The sequence below is a fragment of the Hibiscus syriacus genome, unplaced genomic scaffold, assembly GCF_006381635.1.
Source record: "Hibiscus syriacus cultivar Baekdansim isolate YM2019G1 unplaced genomic scaffold, ASM638163v2 tig00002237_pilon, whole genome shotgun sequence".
Lineage (NCBI taxonomy): Eukaryota > Viridiplantae > Streptophyta > Magnoliopsida > Malvales > Malvaceae > Hibiscus > Hibiscus syriacus.
In genome coordinates this window covers 2,248,155-2,274,356 of record NW_024061918.1, presented here as the reverse complement: position 1 = coordinate 2,274,356, position 26,202 = coordinate 2,248,155, and the positions used below count along the sequence as shown (strand labels likewise).

Here is a 26,202-nt window from a genome sequence, read left to right as displayed (position 1 = left end):
TTTGTTTTGACATATTCTACGTTAGTCATGAGGATTTAATACGATGATGGCATGATATTATTTTGTATTATGATAGTTTAATATTATTATTAATTTTTTAACTTAGATGATTAAAACATAATTAAAATTTAATGTTATGCATATTTTTTAAAAAAAATAAATAATTCAGTTATTAAAACAGAATTGTACGAATAGATGATTGATTAAAAACAAAGTTTACCCAAAAACATTAATGCATACATATGTATAAAATTTTTCAAAAAAGAAGGATATGAAAAATTACAAGCGAATTGAAGAGGAAAAAAAAAACACAAAAGGAATGAGATCCTGGAATTCATCCGCCGTTCTGTTGTTCTTTTCCTTGCCTTTCTTCCTTCTTGTCTCACCCTCGGCTTCTTCAATTGATCATCGAAAGTAATAGCCAATTTCCTCCCTTTTGTGTTTTAATCATTATTCTGTGTACAGTATATAATATATAACTTAATCTGATTTAATTTGAGCTTTAAACCCTAGTTTTTGTTTACTTTATGCAGTGAAAGAATCGGACACAGAGTTTTGATAACGATACTTTCGATTGCTCTCCCTCTGGTCCTTGTGTTCCTTGCCTTTACTCTGAGAAGGTTCGCTTTCTTTCCAGTTTTTTTTCCTTTTCTCATTTTTCATTTTTGTCAATTTGTTAACCAATTTTTTGAATTCCATAGCTTCGGTATAAAAAGCTGTAGATTTAGCCTTAGTATGAATATATGCCAAAATTTTAATTTATGTTTTGTTTTCTGGGAGTTGGCTTTCTTAAGTTACTTCAAATGGCTACTAATTTTCAGAGAAAAAGGTAATAACTGTACCGTTTTTAATCTCTATATTTGCTCTTTCTTTACATTCATGTGAAAGGATGGATTAGATCAGGCATTTTAAAGGTTTTGTTGCAAAGTTGGTGCTAGACCCTGAAATCCGCAGATCCTGTCTCTTTTTTTGTATTTTTCCATGTCATATTTGTGTTTAAGATGTTTTGTTTGTATAAACTTTAATATGCTAATAGTTTGTATTATTATACAATACATTTTGAAACGTTTGTGTATTCATGTCATGTTTGTATTATTCATCATGACGGTGTTATAACTTTTCTATGTCGAGTTTGTATTGCTAGGCAGACTTGCTATTAATCAGTGATCTTTTCAACTTTTCTTGTTATTATCGTCTCAAATATGAAAATAGCTGCTATATTTCAATTGCATGGTTGCATCTTAGGATCACAGCCTTTTTAGTTGCTATTAACCTTCGATCTTTTTTCGCTATGCATCTTTTGCTTTGCTTTGTTTGGAATATAGCCCTCTGTAATCTTTGTGGCTTATATCTTTCTGTTTTTCTTCCTTCATTTGTAAATTGTTTGAGGGTTTCATTAGGGTACTACTTTATCTTCAGAGCGACAAAAAAATACCGATGTAGTGAGACCGGATATCGTATCCCTTTCAAATGTGTTGAAATTGATGATGGTTCTAATGCTGAAAATAAACAAAAAACCAAAAAGGATAGGCCTAATCTTGAAATCTCAGCAATCAATGAGAATTCAAGAAAACGTAGAAGCTTACTTGATGATTCATCCACATCGGAGAGTAGGGTACAAGCCTACATCATCTATAGAAGCTGTATACCTGCAGTTAATGAAGAGAAATTATCAGTACTCGGTTTTGAGGTATGCACATTTTGGTCATCATTATCTTTCAATTTGATTTTTGTAATTGATTGATCAGAAAAACATCATCTTCTTTATCCTCATTATATGAATCAGGTTGCATACTCTATAGTGTTTGTTCTTGAGTATTGAGATATATGCAGCCATTCTGAAAATATATTTGAATTCGATAGCTGACTGCTATTTTACTCCGGCTCATCATTTTTTATGTACTCATATCTGGCACCAGTGTCCGACACATATCTAGACATGGGTATGAACTATGACCCTTTAATGATCCTCTAATTCTTGTAAAAACTTAGAAAGATAGAACATACCCGTATAGGACATCTGCACATATCTAGCACTCACACCCGAGTCTGAGTAACATGGGTTGACTGTCTTTTCCTTTTTGCCTTAGATCCCTTGTGTGTGGCTTTTTGGATCTCAATCTTCTATACACCAACAATATGCAGATTGATTGGCTGCATAAAACATTTGAAACAACTATTTCTCGTGCAATAGTAACTCATACCAGGATTGATCACACTTCTGCATTCTTTTCCATTCCAGCTAGCCCTTTATTAATCTACAACTCTCGGAGGTCATGTATTCATAGTTTGGTCAAGTAATATCCGAGTTATATTTGTTGTGATGATTTCTAATTTAGAAATTATAAAACAGCTGAGACGGGATATTTCTCTTGGTGACTATTTGCAAACGGAAAAACGGGCATAAACCAAAAACTTGGTTAAGTTAAATCCCAGTTATATTTGTTGTGGCTAATGCCTAATTCAGAAGATATAGAACAGCAGAGCCAGACATTTCCTTTGGTGATTATGTGTGCATACCATTAGGGTGCATACTGTTGCATTATCAACTAAGAATCTAAGTCTGAGACTTCAAAATCACTGATTGATCAACTTTTAAAAGGAAAAATGGCTTCGATATTTAAAGACAAAGTAGTTTGACTTGGATGATTATATGTCTTTGCTGATGCATAATACTCGGAACTAATTTGTGCAGGGAATTATTTTTGGCTTACTGCTTATTAGTGGTTCAGTTGTATTCTTACGAAGAAAGCGGGCCATGACCTTGCCTGGAGTTTCTACAGGGAGGATCCAATCTAACTCTAGGTTTTGATTTACGAGCCCTTTAAATATGAAACCAACTTTGTTGATTATTGAGGCTTTGAAGCAATTTAGCATAAAACTACGTCTACAGGTAAAGCTTTAGTTGCTCTTTTCTCTCTTTTTCTTTATTATTTTTTTTAAATCTCGACCTTGCAGTGAAAATTGTTGAAGGTAATTTTTTCCTTAAATGAATGGTATAACTGATTTTCCTGCAACCTTTAGCCGAAAGCTTACACGTTTTGTAGTCTTAGTCGGTAAGCAATGTCACCTGGACTCTCCGTTCTTGTGTTTTTCCGAAAGTACCTGCATTTAACACTTACATCTCTGCACATATATGAACATAGATAGGGAATTATGATCATATCTTACACATATATGAAAAAAAGCTTTCGGAAAATAATTTAGCATATCCTCTGAGTTGCTATCGTTTGCTGTCATCTGCCTGCTGTTTGTTTTTTTTACCTTCTTATGTTTCCCAGACACCAGGTTTGGATTTTAGATGTAGATGCTTCATACGCTTGTATATAAAATAGTCCCCTCTAATTGTACCAAAAAGCCAAGTAAGCCCTCGTTTGTTATAAATAAACTCATTTAAATAATCATGATCAACTTAGTCCGTTTAATCGCCTTAAACGTCTCGATCTAGCACCAGTTTAGGATTGTTGATGGCACAATTCAAAAATATTGAAAATTGGTGATATATTTTTGAAAGGAATGATATTAGTATATTTTGGGTAAATTAAACCTATGATTATTTAATTATTGCCCTTTTTTATTTTGTCCTCCGATCTTTTAGTTTTGTCAATTATATCATCTAACTATTTAATTGTTGTCAATAATTAAGCTACATGTTAATATTTAACGGAAGAGTAGATGTAACAATTAACAAAATCGAATAAATATTTGCGAAGAAGGTTAAAGCACCCCTTACAATGCTAAAAAAATTGTACCTATATAAAATTTGTCTTGTTTTTCAACAAACACAAAAGTGGATGTTAATAATATATATATGATTAATAATTAATAATTATAAATAAATAATGCCCAAAAAAGTCGAATAAATTAATTAATTTACATATTAGGACTAAATTACCAAAAAAAAAAGAACTCACATTGACCAAAATGATAACTAATTTGTAGAAATGACTAAATTGAATGAAATCAGAAATTAAGTAGGTTAAAATAATAATCAAACAAGAAAAATGATGCAATTATAATAACTATGAAAAGAGGAAAGATCACATAAGTAATTTACTTAAAAGTTCCAAAACACGTAGATCCTGACCTTGGATCTAGGTCGAGTTCAAGTCAAACACTAGGTTGGGTATCCAAAGCGGAATCGTTTGAGAGGGTTTAAATATCATATTTTCTACTTATCACTTGTCTTAGGCTTGATACAAAACTAAGTATTTAAATTATACATCGAAATACAATATGGTGTCTGAAGATTTTTTTTGTTAAAAATTAGTGTCTAAAGTTTTTTTTAATTATACTTTTAGATGTCTATCGTTATATTTTTTAATATTTTAATTTTTTAAGACTTAATATAAAAATAAGTCCTTGAACTTTGTATCGAAAAATGTTTTAGTACCTAAAAAAATTCACTAAAATTAGGTACCTAACATTTTCATCGGAGCACTTTTAAGTACCTGGATCGTAACTGCCGTTAAATTTGATCGTTAAGTAGCACGTGTCGAGCCTTGGTAATTTTGAGAATTTATTTTAAAATTTTAAAAATAAAAATATTTTTATTTAAAAAAATCCACATCCTCACGTGCGTAGGCCCCCAACCTTTTCTTTCCTACCCCTTCTCCAATTCTCCCTCCCCTATTCGCCTTTCATGGTCGTGGCCGTCACCGCCACCGTTGTTAGGACTGACGTCGACTCCCGATTAAACCCCTGTTGGTCTTTTATCGTAAGCTCCAACCATTTGTCGTGGAGAAACGTTCGAATGTTCGTTGGATTTTAAGCCAGTGTCATTGTTTTTCGTCAATTACGACAAGTCCAGATGTTTATATGCCACATTGTCACCACCATTCGAACCACCATCCAATTCAGCTCAAAATCCATCCTCGTCGTCGCTCCAGTGGTGCTCCTCCAGTGTTCTACCATGGTAACGGGGTTAAAATGAGATATTTTAGTTTTTTTTTTAGTTTTTTTATAATTTCATTAAAAGTTTGAGGTTCTTTTGTAAATAATTTTTTTTATTTTTCATTAAAAATAATATTTTTATTATTAAAAAAATAAAAATATATAACGGTGAATACTTAAAAGTGTAACTGAGAAAACATTAGGCACTAATTTTGAACGATGTTTTTTTCAGATAAAGTTTAGACACTTATTTTTATATTAAACCCTTTTTAATAATAAAAAATTTATTAATGAAAAACTACCTCTCTCCTTTCTCCCCTGCGTTCTCCTCCCTTGCAAGGCAGTCGATTACCATGGTCAACTATCATGAATGACCAAATGATAAGCAATCGGCCGTCACATCCGTTCAAACAATCGATTATCACGATTGATTTAAGGGAATATTTCATTTATGCCATTTTTAGGTGTTCAATTAGTTGCAAAAGTATAGAGATTTGGTCGTACATGGATGATCGATTACACATTATTGAGTGTTCGGCCAATTGACACCGTTGGTGGCTGGCGGTAGAGGCAAAGAATTAAAATTAAGGTTTTATAAATTTTGGATTTTTTTTTTAAAATTTGAAAAAAAATTAGTTTTTTTATTTTAAATAAAAATAATCAAAATTACCAAAAACGTGACACATATGACTTAGCGGAGATTTTAACGACGGTTAACGTTCAAGTACCTAAAAGTGTAACGTTGTAAACATTATACAACTACTTTTAATGAAAAATTCATTAGACACCAAATCATATTTCAAGATATATTTTAAGTATTTATTTTTTTATAAATCCCTTTTCTTATTTACTTTATTGTTTCTCCCTCTAAAAAAACTTCACTCTCGTTTCTGACTAATAAGTCAGCCATCCACCGTCGAATACCACTTGTCAATCACCATCGTGCGCCACCACCGATGAGTGCCATTCACTGCTACCGATGGTGTCTAGAGCTTTAAATTACAAAGGTTGCAGCTTGAGAACGTTCGGCTTCTTTTGATTTTTCCTTATTCTCAATCGATAGATTTTTTTCTTCTAATTGCATGGCAGCTTCCCCGGTGTTATTGCTCAGTGTCCATATGTCCGGATAGCCTCGCAGCCAGGTAACATGCACGCAAGCAGCATGTGAAGTCATGACAGATTCCTAAATTACTGTAGCAATCATCATGAAATAATTTTTAGTACATTTTATCCAAATAATTTTTTTCATCGCAATATTTAAACAATTTTACCATCGAGACTACGATAGTTATGATAGAATATGACATTTCCCAATATAAAAATCTGAATGCCCCATTTACCTATTCTTTGTTTTGTTTTACATTATTTCTCTAATTTAGCCACTTTTTTTGTGTCTTCATGTTCTGTCAACCGTGAAATTCGGTTTAACTTCAAATTAAACAAAAAACAAAGGAACGAGAACCAAAAACCCTGCAATTTAACTGATTTTTTTTTACAGCTTTTATGTAAGTTTAGACTACCAAAAACGACCAATCAAATGTTTCAGTTTTCATTTTGGTGTTGCCTTAGACCTCATGCTACCTCTCCGAGCAACATCCCATGCCTTTGGTGGAACATACTTACCGAACTGTGAAGCAAAAAACGACTCATAACCTGGGGAATCAAAGGCAAACCCACTGTGTCTGGATACTTCCTTTGGCAACTGAGATATTTCTCTGCATCTTGCCTCGTCTGGTGTAAGCTGTTGCTTCGATTCCAGTAGTTCCGATGGATCCGTACTCTGGATATCGTCCTTGTGCATTTCTTGAACGATCTGATAATCATAGGGGAAGAACCATCTTTGCACACTGGAAAAAGTTTGAATATACTAATATTAAAGTATCAGAGAAATATATGGAGGTAATGTACTTGCATTTCTCTCGTGCTTACCTAAGGTAAAGGAAATCTACCAGAAGTGCAGCAACAGGAACAAGTAGAAGAGTGACGTAGAAATAGGATGTACCCATTAAGATATAAATGACCCAATACATGTTATCCTGTCGTAGCCAACAGAGTCAATAAGCTGGCTGAACCGAAATGGAGAAAGAAAGAAAGAAAACGAAACCTGATTTCTTACGTTGCGGTCCAATGGAGTCGTAATTCCAGAATATAAGAAAATAAACAGAAACCAAGCCAGTATGCTTCCTCCAACACTAATGCAATGCCATCTCGTGATTGAATTGCACATCATGAGAAGACGTAAATTAACCGTTACTACTATACATGTGTAGGCCATCGTGCTGACATCCCAAAGACCAAACATTTTACCGGATGGATCAAGACTTGTAGAACAGGTAGCAGATATGAAGTAGAAGAAGACAAGAGATTGATATACGGCAAAAAAGGCCCATAATGCAACAACTCTCCACTTGAAAAACATATGTCTTACGCCCTCCTTGTATAATTCGGGGTACTTCTTTGAAAGGGATGGACTGATATCCTGGATAACAAGCAAGGTACTTGCACGAATCAAGCATAGAACAGACTGAACAAAAATTCCATCGGAAGAAAATTGGAAAGTATTGAGTACCTTATCTAAAACCCCAACGAAAACCACCGGTAGTGCGGTGAATATGACATTATACAATGACTGGAACCAATCATCATAGAATCTTTGGCCGCAAAATCCGGTATTGAAGGTGAACCAAAATTGAGTCAAAGAGAATGCAAGATTTTTGTAAAAGAAATACATCACAACCTGCAAAACAAGAATCCATGAATATGATCAACCATAAATTTTAAAAAAACTTTGGACAGAAAAAAGGCAAACCTTGTACAAGCAAAATATAATATGAGGACTCATGCATAATGCTAACCAAAAATGTTAAAAACGTCCTTGAAGGAAGAAAAAAGTCAAACCTTGCATAATCTAATATAAGCCCAACGTCCATGCATGAGAAGCAAATCTTCAAGGAAGCGAAACTGGGCAATTGAAAAATCACTAGCCATTACTGCTTGCATCCCCTCAAGCCCACTGATTCCGATACCAATATGAGCAGCTTGAATCATGCTAACATCATTTGCACCATCACCAATACTAAGTGTAATTTTACGTGCACCTCTCTTCACCAAACTCGTTACCTGCAAACAGAAAAAGTAATGTCGTATGTACCCTCTTCTCTTTCTTTACACTGAAAAATTGATTCCGACTATAGATTCTTAAGAACTTTGGCACTCAAAGAAAGCTCACTAAATACAGGGAGAATAGGTTTAGCAAAGGGATCCTCAACACTCCAATCACTATCAAAACACGGTTTAGTTTGATTAAGTTTTGAAAAATACATGTAATGACACCAACCTCCAAAGCTGTCAACATTGCAAACTTTGACCAAAATAAATACACCCTACCAATTCCTGTAATTATACCCAAATCTTTAGATAAATGCCTAGTCTTTTAAATTATCATTAATGTACTGCATGTCCTTTCTCTTTTTCTTATGCAAACCTTTTATCCACAAACTGTACTGAAAGCAAAATTAATAAGTTTCAATATAGCTGCCAACAAGAACCTACCTGTGCTTTCTGTAAAGGGGAGACTCGGCAGCAAACAACCGAAGCACAATTCAAGCTCAAAGTGAGGAGCATTACCCTTAAACTTGGGTCTAAAGCACACATCAGACACTTTCCATCTATAACAAGCCCTAGTTTTGGTCCAGAGGGTGAGCAAAAATATTGTTGCGCCTCATCAAGGCACTGCTTCAGTTGCTTTCTAACTTCCTCCTTGATAAAGAGTGCGGTTTCGGCTTGTTCACCCTGATAATAGACATTCAATCATGATTAATCATGAATGCAATGAACAGTTTGTATAATGGTAAATTCAAATTACAGGCATCTAAAAACAGTACTAAAATGCTTACCCTTTCTTCAACTTCTCTAATCGCATCTGTTTCAGAGCTAATAATGAATTGTATCATCTCATTGTTTAGTAAGTTGCAAGCTGCAGATTTAAAGATCATAAAGAAAACAAATTTATCATGAAAAGCACGAGGAAGAGACAGTTCCCAGGGAAGTTTCACCTTAAACAGAATCCTCATTAGTTACTTACCATAAGCTATATTTATTGCAGTTTCCATCTTGTCACCTGTTAGCACCCAAATCTTAATCCCAGCCCTAGAAAGAGTCTGAATGCAACTCGGCACTCCTTCTTGAAGCTTGTCTTCTATCGCAGTTGCACCAATTAAAATGAGATCCTTCTCTTTGAGTTCAGCCACCTGCATAAGTTTTAAAAATGTGTATAATTAAATAATCATCGGCATAAGTTTAGAAAATGTGCATAATTAAATAATCATTAAAAATACCTTCACAAATAAAGGACTTTCAAATTTCAAATAACCCTAAAGCTCTGATGCTTTCAACATTTCTTCCGTGAGAAAAATATATTATAGATTTGTTCAGATTCGGTGTGTTTGGCCAAGTCAGAATTTGGTCATTTGAATGTGCCAGTTCGACCTTCATGCAAGTATGAAATGCCAAATGATTCAGAAGACAACATATTTTTTTTCAGTTTGCATTTCTAATATATTATTAGGATCTATATATCAGGTGCTGGGTACTACTGCAAGTTGTTATAGGGCAGATAAGGAAAGCTAGAATCCAGGAAGACAATCACCTTTTTTGGGCTTTTATAGTAAGTTTTATTCGTATTTGTTTCTCCAAAGGGGGAGAGATTCAATTCAAATTAAGTGGATCATGCAAAATATAAGCTGACAGCAGCAGCAAATCATGTCTACAGAGCATACTATCTGCAACAGATTGATACTAAAATTTCATAAAACATCCTTACAATAGCATTATTCAGATAAAAGCCAATAACAGCAAAGTATGCCCAAAAATAGAGCATAATATGAGCAACAGATTAGCAATAAATTCTAATTAAAAAAAAAACATTATTACAACACTATCCATATTCAATAAGAGGATAAAAAAACCAACCAATATTCATGAAAAGATCAAATTTCTCTAAACAAAACAAGCTAACCATCACATGAGAAAACATACCTCATCCAACCTTTTTTCACGATCTCGTAGAGATGACTTAGCTTTGATGAATTTCTCATTCCAGCCCTCATAGAAGCCAGGAGCTAGATCTCTATAGGCAAGGCAAAGGGTACGTAATCCAGCAGAGCCAAATTGTTCCAAGTGATCCCTGGTCACTTTGTTTAAGTCATCATTTCCAATTCCCAATCTCTCATAAATAACAGTATCAGCTCCCTGTGAAAGGCATTGTTCTATCCCAGTGTCATTTTCTATTTCAGAAAAAAACACATAATACATGTCAAGTTCTAAAGACGCCTTACCTTACAGTACAGAACCAGTCTGCCATCTGGATAACGGCATACAACAGACTGGCGCTTCCTTGTGCTATTTAATGCAAAAATGAGTAAACATTAGTGCCAAGAAAGAACTATAAATGAAGGGATGGAGCGAAGGATGTTAACAAACCTGTTGAACTCGAGAACATTTAAAATCTCATAAGACACATCTTGGGTTTTGCCCATCGTCTCCACATGAGATTCTCTGACATATATCATTGTAGGTGTACGTCTGCAAAGAAAGAACCACAAATAAGGCCGTAAATCCATGCAACAAGAGTAATCCTCAACTATCTTGCATTAAAAAGAGTAACAGCTGACCATTACCCAAAAAAATGGTTCAAAATTTGTTGCAAGTAAAACTTCAAAAATTTAGAATAATTTCCTCTACCACGTATCAATGAGAAAGTGAAGAATGTGATGAACCTATCCAAACAAATGAAGGGAAAAAACCCAAAGGGTCGCAATATCCTGTCGAAATATTTGCTGAACTCCCATATATTTTGTATAATTTTTAAGTTATTTGCTGAACTCCCAAATTTGTTTTTATCTTTTAGTAGTTTACTAGAATAAGTGAACTATTTGGAATAATTTCCTCTACCACGTATCAATGAGATGAATTTGATGAACTTTTCTAAAATAATTGAAGAAAAAAAATTAAAGAGTGGCAATATCCTGTCAAAATATTTGCTGAAATCCCATATATTTTGGGATAATTTCTAAGTTATTTGCTGAACTCCCCTAATTTGAAACATTTTCCGAACTCCCATATTTGTTTTTATCTTGTAGTAGTTTACAAGAATAAGTGATCTATTTTCCCAGTTATGTTGTGAGTCCTTTTCTATTTAAACTCAGTTCTTTACCTAATAAAAAACAGAACAGTTTTATCGAAAATATTCTCTTAAAACTTTCATGGCATCTATAGCTACGTTAAATCACCAGTAACACCATGGCTTAAAGCCTAAGACAGCCTTCATTGGAGATAAAAGATCCAGCAACCAAACTGAGGTAGAAAGCTCTGACGTCTGAACAACTACCGAGAGTGGAATGACCCAAGGGACATAAGTGACTCACCTCTCTTTGCAGCTCTCACAAGCTGAATGGCAAGAACTACCTCGTATGGTCGCATCCGTGAAGTTAGCAATTGATGGGCAGAGCAAGATGGGCCATATAACTGCAGGAGTCAAGCATCCGTAGGCAAGGAGAAATGGAGGTAATATTTTATTATAATGAGATGATGTCCCATTGGCAAGAACTAGATCAATGTTATAATGTTGAATGAGAGTGTCCTGGAGATAGTGTGAAAGCTATGAGAAAAAAAAGTTTATTTATTTCTGGTTGGTCTTAATGGAGAATTTGATGAAGTGATACCTCGGATCCTATGGGAAAACTGCATCCAACACTTTTTATTCTGAGGTTAGAAGAGAGGAGACTAGAAGAAAAGTAACGTTAAAGCCAGAATTTGAAACTAATGATGATAATTTCGCTCTTGTGACTGTTAAAAATGATGATGACAGTGAAAAAAGAAAGAATCCTAGGTGCAACTACTGCAAAAAAACATTGATACACTCGAGAAACACGTTGGAAGCACCATGGAAAACCGAAAAATGGGAGAAACAAGAGTGGAAATGGTCGTGGTTTACAATCTGGGGATAAAAAAGCTTTCCAAACGACTAATGAAAATCATGAGCAGCAAAATTCTTAGGAAGGGTCTCTGTTCAGTAGGGAACAACTAGAGCATCTACACAAGTTTTTCCGATCACCATAGTTTCGGATGAATTCTTCAATTCCCAACTCTTCTAATAAGCCTTCTTGCTCCTTTGCCCAATCAAGTGTTGATTCTTCAATTTTTTTCAATGTAAGCCTTGTAAAACAAGCCTGTGGATCGTTGATTCTGGACCTAGTGGTCACTGGTCACATGAGCAGTAGTTCTTTCCTTTTCTCAACTAACACACCTTGTGCAGGAAACAAAAAAAAATCAAAGTGGCTGGATTGTTCTTGGCATTAGTCAGGAAAGGAACTATCAAAATTTCACCTTCCTTGATTATACGTGATGTTTTACATGTGTCAAAATCTTTGAACTCCGTTTCTAGTTTTAATAAGGTTATGATTTGGTAATATCGGCTTGGACACCCTAATTTTTAATAATTAAGACATTTGTTACCTGATTTGTTTAAGAATAAAAGTCCTTCATATACACCCAGCTTGAGGAGTGTGGAACTAAATTATATTTCTACTCAACAACTTTGATGGACTCAAGTACAAGTAGGGTTTGTACAACATATACACCCAACTTGAGAGGGAGTGGAAAACTGTCGTGATTAAAAGATACCTAGTTGAACTTTGCATGCTAATTTTTTTTTCTTCTATCAAGCAATTCGAACAGGTGTTAGAAATGATTGTTACCATGGATGTAATTTTGTATCTTCTTATAATATTTACATGATTGTTACCATGGATGTCACTTTTGTTGAAACAACATTGCTTCAATTCTAATATTTGGGGGGGGGATTTATAGTGAGTTCAATTTGCTAAACGAAAAGGTGTTAGAAATGTTGTCAAATATCCCATGTCTAAATCTTTTTTCTACAATGCTTTGCCTTCAACATTCTCAGCCTTTGTGTTATGAACCTAAGGAAATAGAGAAGGTAAGATCGAAGGAACGAAGGATATAGAAGAAGAGAGATTATAGAAAAAGGATTTTCATTCATTCATCAGATAAAATCTTTCTTCTCCAGTACATAGTTTTATTTTCAATACAATGTATTATGACAAATCTAAAATTGACAGCTGGATAACTAACTCTAACAACTTCCTTTGCAGATAAGAGCTAAGGTATTTTCCTCCTATGTGCTGCTAGCTGGATCCATTATTGAACCCATCTCCTCTGCCCCTTTCAGCTTTCGATCCTCCTTACTAGTGTCCAGCTCCAGGTAATTTTCTTCTATCTTAGCTTTAGGAATTGAAATCCCTAATTCCCCGATTCCATTTTTCACAATCCCTAATTCCTCTTTCATTTCCCCCAATTCTCTCACTTCAATTCTAATCTCCCTGTCTTGTTCTTCTCTTTCATTCGTGAAACTTTGTTTCATGTCTTAATATTGTGGAAATGCCCAAAAATGTGAAAGATGCTTCAAAGGTTTTTGAATGGAAGGAGGATGTTCTAGAGATGCATGCTCTTGAAAAACAGGAACATAGATTGGATGAGAAAATTAAAGGTTGAGATTAACAATAGAAAATGAAAAGATATTCACTACAAAAAAAACAAAGAGTTAATCTCAACCTTTGAATTCCAGTAAAAGCACTGGAAGCAAGGCAAACAGGGATGGTTCGCTCCCCACTGGAGCAAACTGGACGTCATTCGTAGATAATTTAAGTAGACGAGTCTCTATAAGAGCTTTATGGGAGCTTTTCAAGCATCAAGGGAAGGTTACCAGGGTCTTCAGTCCTCCTGTTAACAGAAGGCCTAGATATAAAGATGATACATTTGCTTTCGTTCAGTTTCAGAGGAAGGATGATTTGCTTAATGATATCGAGAAGGTTAATAACACTGTGATCGATGGGAGAAGGGTGAAGGTAGGGATGGGTAAATATCAAAAAAGGTTTCAGCAAAACAAAAATGGTGGAGAAGCTGAAAAGTCAATTCGGAGTGCAGGAGAACCATCAAGGAACTTAATGGATAGAAGGGCTTCTTTCAACAATTTTTATGACAGCATGTCATATAAGGATTCCTTGGTAGGGGAGATGGAAAAATCGAATGAACTCCGACGTTTCATCACGAATGCATCAGAGGCTAATAAGAGCCAACTAGATGTTTTCATACCGGCGGAGGAGAGACAGTGGATGAAGCTAGCGTGGGCTGGTATCTTTAAACCTTTCCATGATATGGAATTTATTCAGAAGCCCATTCTTGATAAGGGGTTTAACGCGAAGTTAGCTAATTGGGGTTATGCAAACAACGCTTGTATCATAATTTTCCCGTCGGAAGAAGCTAAAAAATAAGCGATGGAAAACAGAGCTGAGGAGTTTAAGTTTTCTTCTCTAGCCTGGCTTCGAGATGGGGGATTCTAGTGAAAATTCATGAAGATACTCTCAATAAGAATGACCTGAGCAGAGCAAAGATGGTGATTAGAGTTGCGAGCCCCTTTGACGTCCCAGATTTTTTTTATAGAAATGAGAAGCCTTATTAAAAACCCCTTCATAACCATCAAGCTACAAAATAGCTCAACGGACATTAGGAGGAAAACAATGCCTCATAATTTATTGCTAAAAAAGGAATTACACCACATACATCACTAGGAAATTGTAGAAAACAGACTGTAGAAAACATAATAGTCTGTTCTTTTTTCTTATTTGATTCAGTAGAGCATATTACATATTTATATACAAATTATGCCTCTAAACTAGGAAACTCTAACTTAGGAAAGATATAAATCCTAGGAGATGTAATCCCTTGAAACAGTGGATTGAAAAACATAGAATAATTACAGAATCTCTTAATTTAAGGGATTGAACAGCTCATTTCTATACTTCCTAAACCCTTACATAACCTACACTCCCCCTCAAACTGGTGTATATATGTTGTATATACCCAGTTTGAATGACAACTCATCAAAAGTCACTCGTGGAAGGGTTTTGTCGAAGATATCTGCTAGCTGTTTCTTCGTCGGAATGTACTGTAGTTTTGCAACTCCATTATTGACCTTCTCGTAAATAAAATGTCTATCTATCTCAATGTGTTTCGTTCTATCATGCTGCACTGGGTTTTTTGCTATACTCATAACTGATTGACTGTCACTAAAAATCTCAAAATTCTTCTTGTCATCTAAGTCCAGTTTTGTGAGTAGCCTTTTAATCCACATTCCTTCACATATTCCGAGAGTTATTGCTCTAAACTCTAACTCAACACTACTTCGAGAGACAACGGCTTGTTTCTTACTTCTCCAAGTCTCCAAATTACCCCAAACGTAGGTACAGTATCCACTAACCGACTTTCTATCAGTTAATTCACCTCCCCAACTTACATCCGTATAAACCTTCACTGTTCTGTCTTGATTTTTTCTAAATATAAGTCCAGCTCCTGGGGTAAACTTCAAGAACCTTAAGATTCTGTTAACAGCTTCCAAATGTTCTTCTCGATGATCACTCATATGTTAGCTGACAATGCTCACTGAGTATGCAATATCAGGCATGGTCAGTGAAAGGTAGATCAATTTCCCAACTAACCTTTGGTAGGTTTCCTTGTTTACTGGATTTCCAGCCATTTCCTTGCAAAATTTCAAGACTGGCTCCATTGGAGTTTCAACTGGTTGGCAGTCGAGCATCCCAGTTTCTGCAAGAAGATCCAAAACATACTTGCGTTGGTTTATGACTAACCCTTCCTCGGACCTTGCAACTTCCATACCCAGGAAATACCTCATACTCCCTAAATCCTTTGTTTCAAACTCCTTTACAAGATTCATCTTTAGCTTTTCTATTTCTTCTATATCACTGCCAGTTATAATCATATCATCTACATAGACAATTAGGAGGGTCATCTTACCACTCGGTGCAATTTTTTTTAATAATGTGTGATCCGCTTGGCTTTGTTTGAAATCATTCTGTGTCATGGCCTTACCAAATCTATCAAACCAAGCCCTGGGAGATTGTTTTAAGCCATATAAGGATTTATTGAGCTTGCACACAGTTTTCTTAGTGACCTTTCCTTCTAATCCGGGGGGACCTCTATGTATACCTCTTCTTCAAGGTTCCCATTCAGAAAAGCATTTTTTATGTTCAACTGATGCAATTTCCAGTCCATGTTAACAGCTACTGATAACAATATTCTGATGGTATTCAATTTTGCAACCGATGCAAAAGTCTCCTGGTAATCGATGCCATAGGATTGAGAAAAACTTTTAGCAACCAGCCTTGCCTTGTATCTTTCCACACTCCCATCCGAATGATATTTGACTGTGAATATCCACCTACATCCAACAACTCTCTTCCCTTCTGGCAAATCTGTCAATCTCCATGTCTTATTCTTTTGCAACGCTTTTATCTCCTTTTCCACGACATTTTTCCACTCATGAGATTGAAATGCTTCTGTCATATTTCTTGGGATTTTCACACTGTTAATGCTGGCAGTGAAGGCCCTGAAATTATACTGTAATTTCCCATATGCAACATACTTATTTATGGGATGAGCATTGTATTTTCTTACCCCCTTCCCAATAGCAATAGAAAAATCATCAATATCAGCAGTAGTAGCCTCTTGGGAACCATCATTACCTTCTGTTTTAGCTGCAACAAGATCCGAATCTGGTTCTTGGCAAATGCTAGGCTGACTGATTTGTTTAACAACATCTTTCCTTCTTCTTGAGTAAACACTGAATTGTTTCGGTTGGGGAGTTATGGTTTCAGTGTCATTGTTAGGAGCATTTTTGGTAGTGGTGGAAGGTGTTTTGCACGGACTAGAGTGTTGAGATAAGGAGGAAGGTAATTCATCAGAGTTATTTAGGTTATTCCCATCATCCTCACTAGGGATTAGGACAGTGCTAGCCGGCTTTGGAGAGACAGTAATAGGTAAAGAAATGATAGGCTGTAAAGAAATATTGGTTTGAACAGGCTGAAAATCCTTGAAACTCTCCCCCTGAATTTTTGTTCTTGAAAAATAAGGTTGGTTTTCAAATAATGTGACATCAAAGTAGACAAAGGTCTTTTTTGTGGAAGGTGAGTAACAGTTGTAACCCTTATGACTCGAAGAATAGCCTAAGAACACACACTTTATGGACCTAGGATCTAATTTTCCTCTGTTGTGGATATGAACAAAGGGTGTAAACCCAAACACCCGAGGAGAAAGACTTGAGGTTAAATGTTTAAAATGGGGAAAAAGTTGAAACAGAACCTTAGTAGGAATTTTGAAATCTAAAGTCTTACTTGGCATTCTATTGATGAGGTACGTGGCTGTAATAAGAGCTTCCCCCAAAGATACTTAGGAGCATTAACAGCAAACAGAAGAGACCTAGTAACCACTAGAAGATGTCTATTTTTCCTTTCTGCTACCCCGTTTTGTTGAGGTGTGTTGACACAAGACGTAAGGTGAACAATACATTTTTCCTTAGAGAAATACCCAAAAGTTTTATTCAAATACTCAATCCCATTGTCACTCAGAATTTTTATTTTTGTGTCAAATTGGGTTTCAACTTTTTGATAAAAACTTTTAAAAAGAGACTCAACCTCAGACTTTTCTCTCATTAAGAATATCCATGTTGTCCTAGAGTAATCATCTATAAAAGACACAAATCACTTATACCCAAAAATACTTTTGACAGGAGAAGGGCCCCAAATGTCACTATGGATGATGGAAAAAGGTGTTGTTGGTTCAAATTTGGCTGCAATATATGGTTTTCTGGTGTGTTTGGCTATTTGACAAATTTCACAGGAAAACAAAGAAGGATCTTTTTTTATAAATAAGTTTGGTAACATTTTGGAAAGATAGAAAAAACTAGGATAACCTAATCTAGAGTGCCAAAACATAATTTTATTGGTATTGAGATCAGAAGATAAAACTGGTTTCCTAAGAGCACTGGATAAGGCATGATTTTGAGATTCTCGACCTCAAACGGTGTACAATCCTTTGCCCAGCCTAGCACTGCCAATCACCTTCTTCGAGCCCTGTGCCTGAAAAATACAACCACCAGTACCAAACACAACATTACAACCAAAATCTTGAATTAATTTGCTGACTGACAACAGATTGCATGCAAGTTTAGGAACATAAAGGGCATTATGAAGTAGTAGATTTTTGTTTAATGTAACAGAACCACTCCCTTTGACTGTAGTGGGAGAGTCATCTGCTATTTTTATAGAAGCTGGTAAGCTGCTTTCACTATATTCCTCCAAGAGATCAACATTTCCTGTCATATGATCTGATGCACCCGAGTCTATTATCCATTGTACCGAGGAAGTATATGGATAATTACCTTTAGTAGCAGTATAAGCCACATTGGTAGGTTTGGCTGTTATACTGCTCAAAATCTGCTGCAGCTTCTCTATCTGTTTCTTGCTAAAACTGTTGGAGGAATCATCTTGAGAGGCAATATGGGCCTCTTTTTGAAACCTGGACCTTGTGGGCTGCCGATCGACTGGTTTTCCGTGCAACTTCCAACATTGATCTATCATATGGCCTGGTTTCTTACAATGTTCACACCAAGGGCGATTTTTCCTCTACTGGTTCCTAGAGGTGGAACTGGTGACAAGTGCAGAAGTATCTGTTCGCTGAACTGGTGGCACTATCAGAGATTGTCGGCTTTCCTCCCTCCGAATCTCTAAAAAAACTTTTCAGACCAAAGGAAGGGGTTTGGTGGCAAGAATCCTCTCTCTTGCTCCATTGAACTCTCCATTAAGCCTAGATAAAAACTGAAAAACTCTCTGATTTGTCTGCCTGTTGTAGAATTTATTGTCTTCCTGGCACTTCCATTCATTCTTTTCATATAAGTCGATTTACTGCCAATACTTGTTGAGAATTCCGAAGTACTATGCGACGGTAAGGTCTCCTTGTCTGAGATCTTTAATGTGATTCTCAATCCCAAATAGCTCCGATGTATTGTCAGCACTTGAATAAGTATCTCAAGCTACATTCCAAATTTCTGTAGCAGTTTAATACAGCATAAAATTCTCCCCTACTTCAGGAATCATGGAATTTATTAACCATGACATTATCATGGTATTTTCACTCTGCCATGTGTTGTACTTTGGGTCTGTCTCTTCTGGAATCGGCATTGAGTCAGAAAGATAGGCAATTTTCCTTCTTCCTGTGATATATAGCCGTACGGACTGAGATCATGGTAGGTAGTTGTTTCCATTTAGTTTATAGGAGGTTATCGGTGAAAGAGAGGAATCTGAAATCTGAAAATCAGATTGATAGGGGCTGATCTGGGAAGTGATTTTGGATGTTGAGGGATCTGGATTAGCCATGAAAAAAATAGAGTTGAACAGGAATTGATTTAAAGAGAAGTGGAAATCGGATTGATCGTTCTAACCTGATACCATGTAGAAAACAGACTGTAGAAAATAGAATAGTCTGTTCTTTTTTCTTATTTGATTCAGTAAAGCATATTACATATTTATATACAAATTATGTCTCTAAACTAGGAAACTCTAAGTTAGGAAAGATACTAATCTTAGGAGATGTAATCCCTTGAAACAGGGGATTGAAAAACAGAGAATAATTACAGAATCTCTTAATTTAAGGGATTGAACAACTAATTTCTATACTTCCTCCAACCTTACATAACCTACAAAAATTACAACTATAATCAACCACAATCCTAATTGCAACCCTCTAAACAACTATAAATTACCCAAACAAAAGGTACAAACAAATTATCTTATACCCGCCTTGGCCAAACTGTCAGCCTCCCAATTGACACCTCTCTTTACAAACCCAATAATAACACTACAATTTTCGTAACTAATTGGGGTAAACAAAACAAGGCACGCCCCGCGATTCTTAATCTAATTTACTACAATTGTTGAATCATTCTCTATAATTAACCGACCCTTTCCCTCCCATTCTGATCCCAAAAAGAAAGCTAAACTAGTTTGAATGGTCTTCAACTCAGCTAAAATAGGAGGGCCTAGACCAGTAGGAATCGAGAAAGAACCCAACGTCTTGCTCTTCTCATCCCTAAATATTCCACCAATCCCACTTCTTTTCCAGTCTCTGCTCACCGTTCCATCCATATCAACTTTAAAATAACCAAGGTACGAAGGACTCCACAATGCCGGATCAACGACTAGACAGTCTAGGAGAACGGGAAATTTGGGAAATTTCGCCAAAAACCAAGCTGCCACACTAAATCTCGATATAAAGAACAAATGGGTACGATCAAATCTTCCTTTTTCAAAAACCAAATGATTCAGACACTTCCATATAAACCACAATACAGCTCCCGAAATAAAATTTCAAATTAAAGACTTTGGAGCTAAGCTGCCACAAGAAGATATTGATTAAGGTGGGGATGGTGGAAGTTAGCTTTTCTGATGAATTCAAGAACAATTTTGAAAAGGATCCATTGGGTGAATGGGAAGATGAGTCTTCGAAAAATTATCAATCTATTGATCAGCGTACCCAGGAAAATGCCTTTGGTGGGTCGGAAAGTTCAATAGTTAAGCCCGGATGCTTGAAGAGTTCACCTGGAAAAAGGGCTTATTCCTCAAGAAATTCTAACGGAACTGAAGCTTATACAGATGCAGACTGGGTAGGCTCATTAACAGATAGAATATCTACTTCAGGGTATGTAGATTTGTTTGGGGAAACCTTGAGACTTGGTGAAGCAAAAAAAAAACGTCTTGTAGCTAGTAGTAGAGGTTGAGTTTAGATAAACGGCTCAAGGAATTTGTGCAATGATGTGGTTAAAAAGAATTATGGAAGAGCTACGGAAACCAATAACTTAACCGATGAAGTTGCTCTGTGATAGCAAAAATGTCATTAGCATTGCTCACAACCCAGTCCAACATGAGAGAACTAGACATGTTGAGATTGAAAGGTACTTTATCAAGGAGAAAAATGAAGAAGGCCAAATGTGCATGATGTTTGTTCCTTCAAAACAATAGATTGTTGACATACTGATCAAAGGGCTCTTTAAGGCACGTTTTGATTTTCTTGTAAGCAAGTTGGCCGATATTGATAGTCTTATAGATATGCACCAACTTGAGGGAGGCTGTCAACATATTTGATGAACTCCCATGTATTTTGGGATAACTTTTAAGTTAATTAGATAAATAATCTTAGATAATCAATTGAGATTTTTTAGGAAGATTTGTTTATATATTTTAGTTGTTTACTAGAATAAGGGAACTATTTTCCCAATTATATTATGAGTCTTTTGCTATTTAAACTCGGTTATTTTAAAAAACAAAACAATTTTATTGAGTATAGTCTAATACTTTCATATCCCACAATAATGAAAATAAATTGCAGCTAGTAGCAATGAATTGCCCAAGTTATGCTGAACACGCCACCCAATAGAAACAAACTATAGGGTTGCAATATCCACATATTTCAGTTGTAACTGAAGAACATGCCACCCAATAACTAAATAGATATAAATCAAACTGAATCTAAATAATTTATAGGAACTCCATTTTAAACAAGCAAAAGAAAAACACCCCCGCCTCTTTATGAGACCAAGGGCGAAACTAACCTGTAAAAGAAGAAGCCAAATTTTTTTGCAGCCAAAACCAAAGCAGCCTCATCTGGGGATGCAGCTTGATATTTGATTTTCTCGGGGGACTCGTTACCTTCCGGAAGCACTGTGTGACATATGGCAATGCATCTAAAAAATTCCTGCAAAAAAGGAATGAGTAAGCCTAAAGTGCTGCAGTATATAAAACACTACATTATTCCTAGGTATAGGTAGTATCCAGCGACAGAATACTACTAGTTTGAAATCCGTACAGATAGATGCTAGTGGAGTGAGTGAAATAAGGTTAAATGCAAATCATGTTTCTCTGCTTTCCTTCTAAACTAAGTGCATTACAAATGATTAAAGCAGGAATAAGAAAAGCAATCTGAAAAAAATCTATAACAAAACCCATCTTGATGATCATATCATACTGAGAAGGCACCCAATATTACTAATTAGGCTCGGTAGCTCACTCATAAGTACAGATTATGCCTATGAGATAACTGTCAAATACATGGATAAGGACAAATATCCATCCAACAACACTGTATATGGATACATATGAACTCCAAACTGTCACAAGAAAGAATTTAGTTGACAACCTAAAAGGAGTAAGGGGGAAATGAGGTTCCCAAAATCCACGGAGAGATTAAGCATTTAGTCGACAATCCAAAAGCAAGACAACTAGGTGGTCAAGCAAAATTGAACAGTAGATATTACATTTTACATTCTTAATTATGGCTACATCCTTAGTTTTAAAAGGCGCAAAGCATCATGATTAGCTCGATTCACACAATAGTTTTCTTATTCCAGAAGGGTAAGTACTAAAAGACATTTACTAACAAACATCATACTAAATACCAAATTCTATTGCCAAAGAGGCAAAGACCATAGTGAGCTACCTTACACACATCATGATTAGGTTCATTTCTCCAAGCTCCACGTATAAGCCTCACATCATCAAAATTGAAACCCTTTTCCCGAACAGAACCAGCTGACATCTGCACCTAAAATATGTTACAAGAACAAGTAAATCATTCCTATGGCACATAGGATAATTTGCTCAAAAAAGTAAAATATTTGTTTCTTCATAAAGATATTTGAAAGGGAATACCTCTTGAACCTTTATGCCTTTTCGTTCAGAGATGTCCCTCTCAATTTCGGTCATACCTGCTCCATAGATTTCACCTCCGATTGAACACTTGAAGAACTCCATTAAATTTCTTGTCAAAGTTCCAGTTTTATCAGAAAATATGTATTCCACCTAACGATACCAGCAATTCAAAATGATTTAGAGGTCAATATATAGAATACAAATAGAGGTTGAATCTCATTCAACTTGGCTAAAATTGCGTATACTTACCTGCCCAAGTTCCTCGTTCAAATTAGAAGTCCTCGCTGAAGCTGGTGTGTTGGTTTCAGCGTGGTACATATTTAAGTCCTTGTTGATAAACTGAGAGGACTGAATAAACTTGATTGTCTGAAATTGCATGTAAAATCCAATAAGGCATTTTTGTGCATTGAAAAAGCAATAAATTGAGTAAACAAGAAAAAGAAAAGACCAACCTCAATAGAAACGTATAGAGATATAGGAATAATTGTTGAATATAAAGTAAGTAGGGTCAACATGGTCAAAATAATAACCTGTAAAACCAGAAAACAGAATAGAGTTAAGCTTTTTGTATATCTAAGAGAGAGAACCTGAGAGATAATAGCTAAAAACCAGCAAGCATATAGTACCATAAATCTTCTATTAGGGTTGAATTGATCTTCCACATTTTCAAGGAGACCCAAGTAGAAGTACTTCCGGTCAATGAATATTCCACTGCAATATTTCAAGCAGAGAACATTATTATAAAAAATACGGCAGAATTAATAAAATCCCACAACATTACAAATGTAACGTTATTGCAGACTAGCTATTTCACAAACCTGCCCATTGCTCCAACCAGACACAGAGAGAAAAGAGTACAAAAGAGGGCGAGTATAAGTTTGTCAAGTTTCCTCTCTAATGTACTTCTTTTTGAAGGAACATTCATGGAATTCATCATAACCTGCAAACTCATCCCAGGTGACCACAAAATCTATAAGGGAAGCTAAGTAAAAGAGAAGAAGGTAGAGGAAAGGAAAGGAAATAAAAGAAAAGGATTACACACTATATGGTTTGAAAAGTTAACAGTAGCAAAGGAAAAGAAAGGAATCATGATAACAATTTTTTACAATTCATAAAATAATTTCTATAAAACATTAAGAGAAAAAAAAAGATATTTTACCTCTTAATTTTTTTTTTACTTTTCTTTCCGTAGCTTCTTCCCCAAACTTGTGTAGGTAAAAGTAAAAGAAGGGAAACTCAATTTCCATTACTTTTTGTACAAAAAAGCCAAATCAGTTTACCACTCATAGTTGGAAACGAGTAGATTAGTACTTAGTTTCCTAAGAAACAAGATCAGTCATTAGCTGATTAGTTTGTTGAGGGTCCTAACAATGTGGGATTATCTCAATGAAATGAGTTTCCCACTATACTAGATTTTTTCGTGAATTAAATGACAATAAACCTCAATGTGTTCCGTTTGTTCATGAAACACTGGATTAAAAGCAATGTGAAGCGCAGATTGATTTTCACATCATTGTGGAGTTGATATACACATGAGTTCACACACAGACTTTTCCATATCTATATATTAAGCTTATGCACTAGATCGTGAGACCACATTCAGTTTCTCACACTTCCATGAAATCAAGTTTCCTCCAACAAACACATGATATCCTGAAGTAAATCTATTGTCTTCTTTACATCTTGCTCAAGTCGAGCCTGAAAAATATTTGATCTTAATATGACCATGAATGACGTATAGAATTCCACTTCTAGAAGCACTTTTCAACTAATGAAGAACTTGTTCTACCGCTTTTCAATGATCAACAGTTGGAGATGACATATGCTGATTAGCTCAGCACACTTATCAGATAAGAAATATCAGGACGTATCACAGTAAAATGATTCAACTTTCCAACAAGTCTTTGTACCACGTGGGATCTAAAAATAATTCACCTTTTTTGGTTAATTGTAACTTGGGAACCATTGGAATACTACATGGTTTAACATCCAATTTTCCTGACTCCAACAATAAATCAAACACATAATTCAACTTTGAATAAATATTTTAACATCCCAAGGTCTTTGGTATGGAATTGAGCATGGAGAACAGAATTAAAGATGAAATTCCGCTAGAGGCACTACCAGTGATTACAATATCATCCACTATACAACTGACATAATAATGCCTCCATCAGACTTCAATCTCACAAGATCAAACATTTCATTCTCAATGAGTGTTGTAAGCCAATACATAAATGATCCACATAAGGAACATTTAGAAGCTATAAATTGGATTCTTTGATACCTGAAGATGACTCCAAGCCACGGTTTTCTCTTTAAAAAGAGTTAAATCTGTGAGATCGAGGTATAAGTTGACGCAAGTTGGGCTGGAGAATTAACTAAAAAAAGATCTACAAGTGGTTATTGCACCTTTGTTTGGAGCAATCTTGTTACACGGAGAAGCAAGAAGCAGCCAATAGTGTCAAATAGTGAAAAATCCTAATAATATTGTGCTCTTTCTTTGGCCATTTGCAAAAGAATGTGGATTCAAAGACGACTGAGGGAATTGCACGTTGATTTTGAAGGCCAGATAAAAATGTATAGTACAATCAATCTCCATAAGCACTGCTAAAAATCTAGTACACCACGACCAGGGATTTAAATTGTGGTTGCAGTCGCATTTTGTGTCATGTTGCATTCATTGCGGTTGAGGATATAATGGATACTATTTCACTCACTACGGCTATCCTAGTTGTGAATTTTTTTAAAATGAGTTGATTTTTTTAAGAGGAGCTAAGTTTTTTTGAAAAAAATAGAATAGTAGAACAATAGCAGGAATAGCGGCCCACTATTGCCGCAATTAGTCACTACCCGTTAAATTGCGGTCGTGGATACCGCTATTGGTGTGTTTCCGATTCACACTGCTATTTTCCGCAATGTTGTTTTGGACACCACCGATACCGATATACCGCTACCCGATCGCAATTTAAATCCTTAATCACGACATGACAAAGCATATGGAAACTTGATTGTCATTTCATTTCAAAGAAGGTCAACAATGGAATAATCCAACTGATCTACATCCCTACTCAACTGCAACTTGCTGACATTCTTACCAAAGCCCTTCAAAGAAACAGCTTCGATAAATTCAACTCCAACCAGGGATTGTATAACATTTACACCCCAGCTTGAGGGGGAGGGTATAGAAAAGCCAAATCAGTTTCCTACTCGTAGTTGTAGACTGGCAGATTTACTTAGGTTCCTAAGAAATAGGATAAGCCATTAGCCGATTAGCTTGTCAAGTGTCCTAACCGTGTGGGATTAACTCATTTATTTCATTATATTACCCCAATCCAAACATAGGGTAAAAAATGCTTGTACTTGAACATTTCCCGGAAACAAACAAATTTGAGCATGTTATGAGTTAAGCATACTGCATGTAAGAAATGTTATTAAATTTCCATAACAAACCTTAGTTTCATGACCAGTAAAAATAACAGCACCAACAATGAAATCGGTGTTCTTCAGACTGCAACCCTGAAATTAAATTGCCAATATCAACTCCATTTTAATTTCATCAAAAAGAACATCAAGTACAACAATTTTTACCAAAAAACTATTAGGAACAAAACTTAAGATACCCAGAAATTCAAAACAATGTATCTGTAAAATTAACTGTAAAAGGATTTAG

The 26,202-nt window shown here is 35.5% G+C and overlaps 2 protein-coding genes across 3 annotated transcripts in view; one reads left to right on the top strand and one right to left on the bottom strand.

The window, feature by feature from the left end:
- Window positions 1–282: 282 nt before the first annotated feature.
- On the top strand, window positions 283–2,942 carry LOC120141932. Of its 2 annotated transcripts, XM_039156700.1 has the most exons (5): window positions 283–414; window positions 534–620; window positions 1,420–1,690; window positions 2,696–2,837; window positions 2,883–2,938. In XM_039156700.1, exons 1-4 carry the CDS (start codon window positions 320–322, stop codon window positions 2,810–2,812), a joined length of 570 nt encoding a protein of 189 aa, XP_039012631.1. In that variant the 5' UTR covers window positions 283–319; the 3' UTR covers window positions 2,813–2,837; window positions 2,883–2,938. The 2 variants fall into 2 exon arrangements, with proteins under 2 accessions (XP_039012631.1, XP_039012623.1); XM_039156692.1 differs by having other exon boundaries at window positions 2,696–2,942.
- Window positions 2,943–6,331: 3,389 nt separating this feature from the next.
- Window positions 6,332–26,202, bottom strand: part of LOC120141923 (phospholipid-transporting ATPase 3-like) — a 31,692-nt gene continuing 11,821 nt past the window's right edge. Inside the window, exons 9-27 of the mRNA XM_039156686.1 lie at window positions 25,983–26,048; window positions 23,348–23,469; window positions 23,156–23,240; window positions 22,982–23,059; window positions 22,779–22,895; window positions 22,530–22,679; window positions 22,318–22,422; window positions 21,434–21,576; window positions 10,375–10,476; window positions 10,230–10,293; window positions 9,931–10,143; window positions 8,978–9,143; window positions 8,790–8,869; window positions 8,446–8,685; window positions 7,792–8,013; window positions 7,463–7,630; window positions 7,010–7,372; window positions 6,823–6,929; window positions 6,332–6,740 (exon numbers count right to left, since the gene is read on the bottom strand). Of these exons, the coding sequence (XP_039012617.1) occupies window positions 6,443–6,740; window positions 6,823–6,929; window positions 7,010–7,372; window positions 7,463–7,630; window positions 7,792–8,013; window positions 8,446–8,685; window positions 8,790–8,869; window positions 8,978–9,143; window positions 9,931–10,143; window positions 10,230–10,293; window positions 10,375–10,476; window positions 21,434–21,576; window positions 22,318–22,422; window positions 22,530–22,679; window positions 22,779–22,895; window positions 22,982–23,059; window positions 23,156–23,240; window positions 23,348–23,469; window positions 25,983–26,048 (2,889 nt within the window). The 3' untranslated portion in view covers window positions 6,332–6,442. The remainder of the gene's footprint in view (window positions 6,741–6,822; window positions 6,930–7,009; window positions 7,373–7,462; window positions 7,631–7,791; window positions 8,014–8,445; window positions 8,686–8,789; window positions 8,870–8,977; window positions 9,144–9,930; window positions 10,144–10,229; window positions 10,294–10,374; window positions 10,477–21,433; window positions 21,577–22,317; window positions 22,423–22,529; window positions 22,680–22,778; window positions 22,896–22,981; window positions 23,060–23,155; window positions 23,241–23,347; window positions 23,470–25,982; window positions 26,049–26,202) is intronic.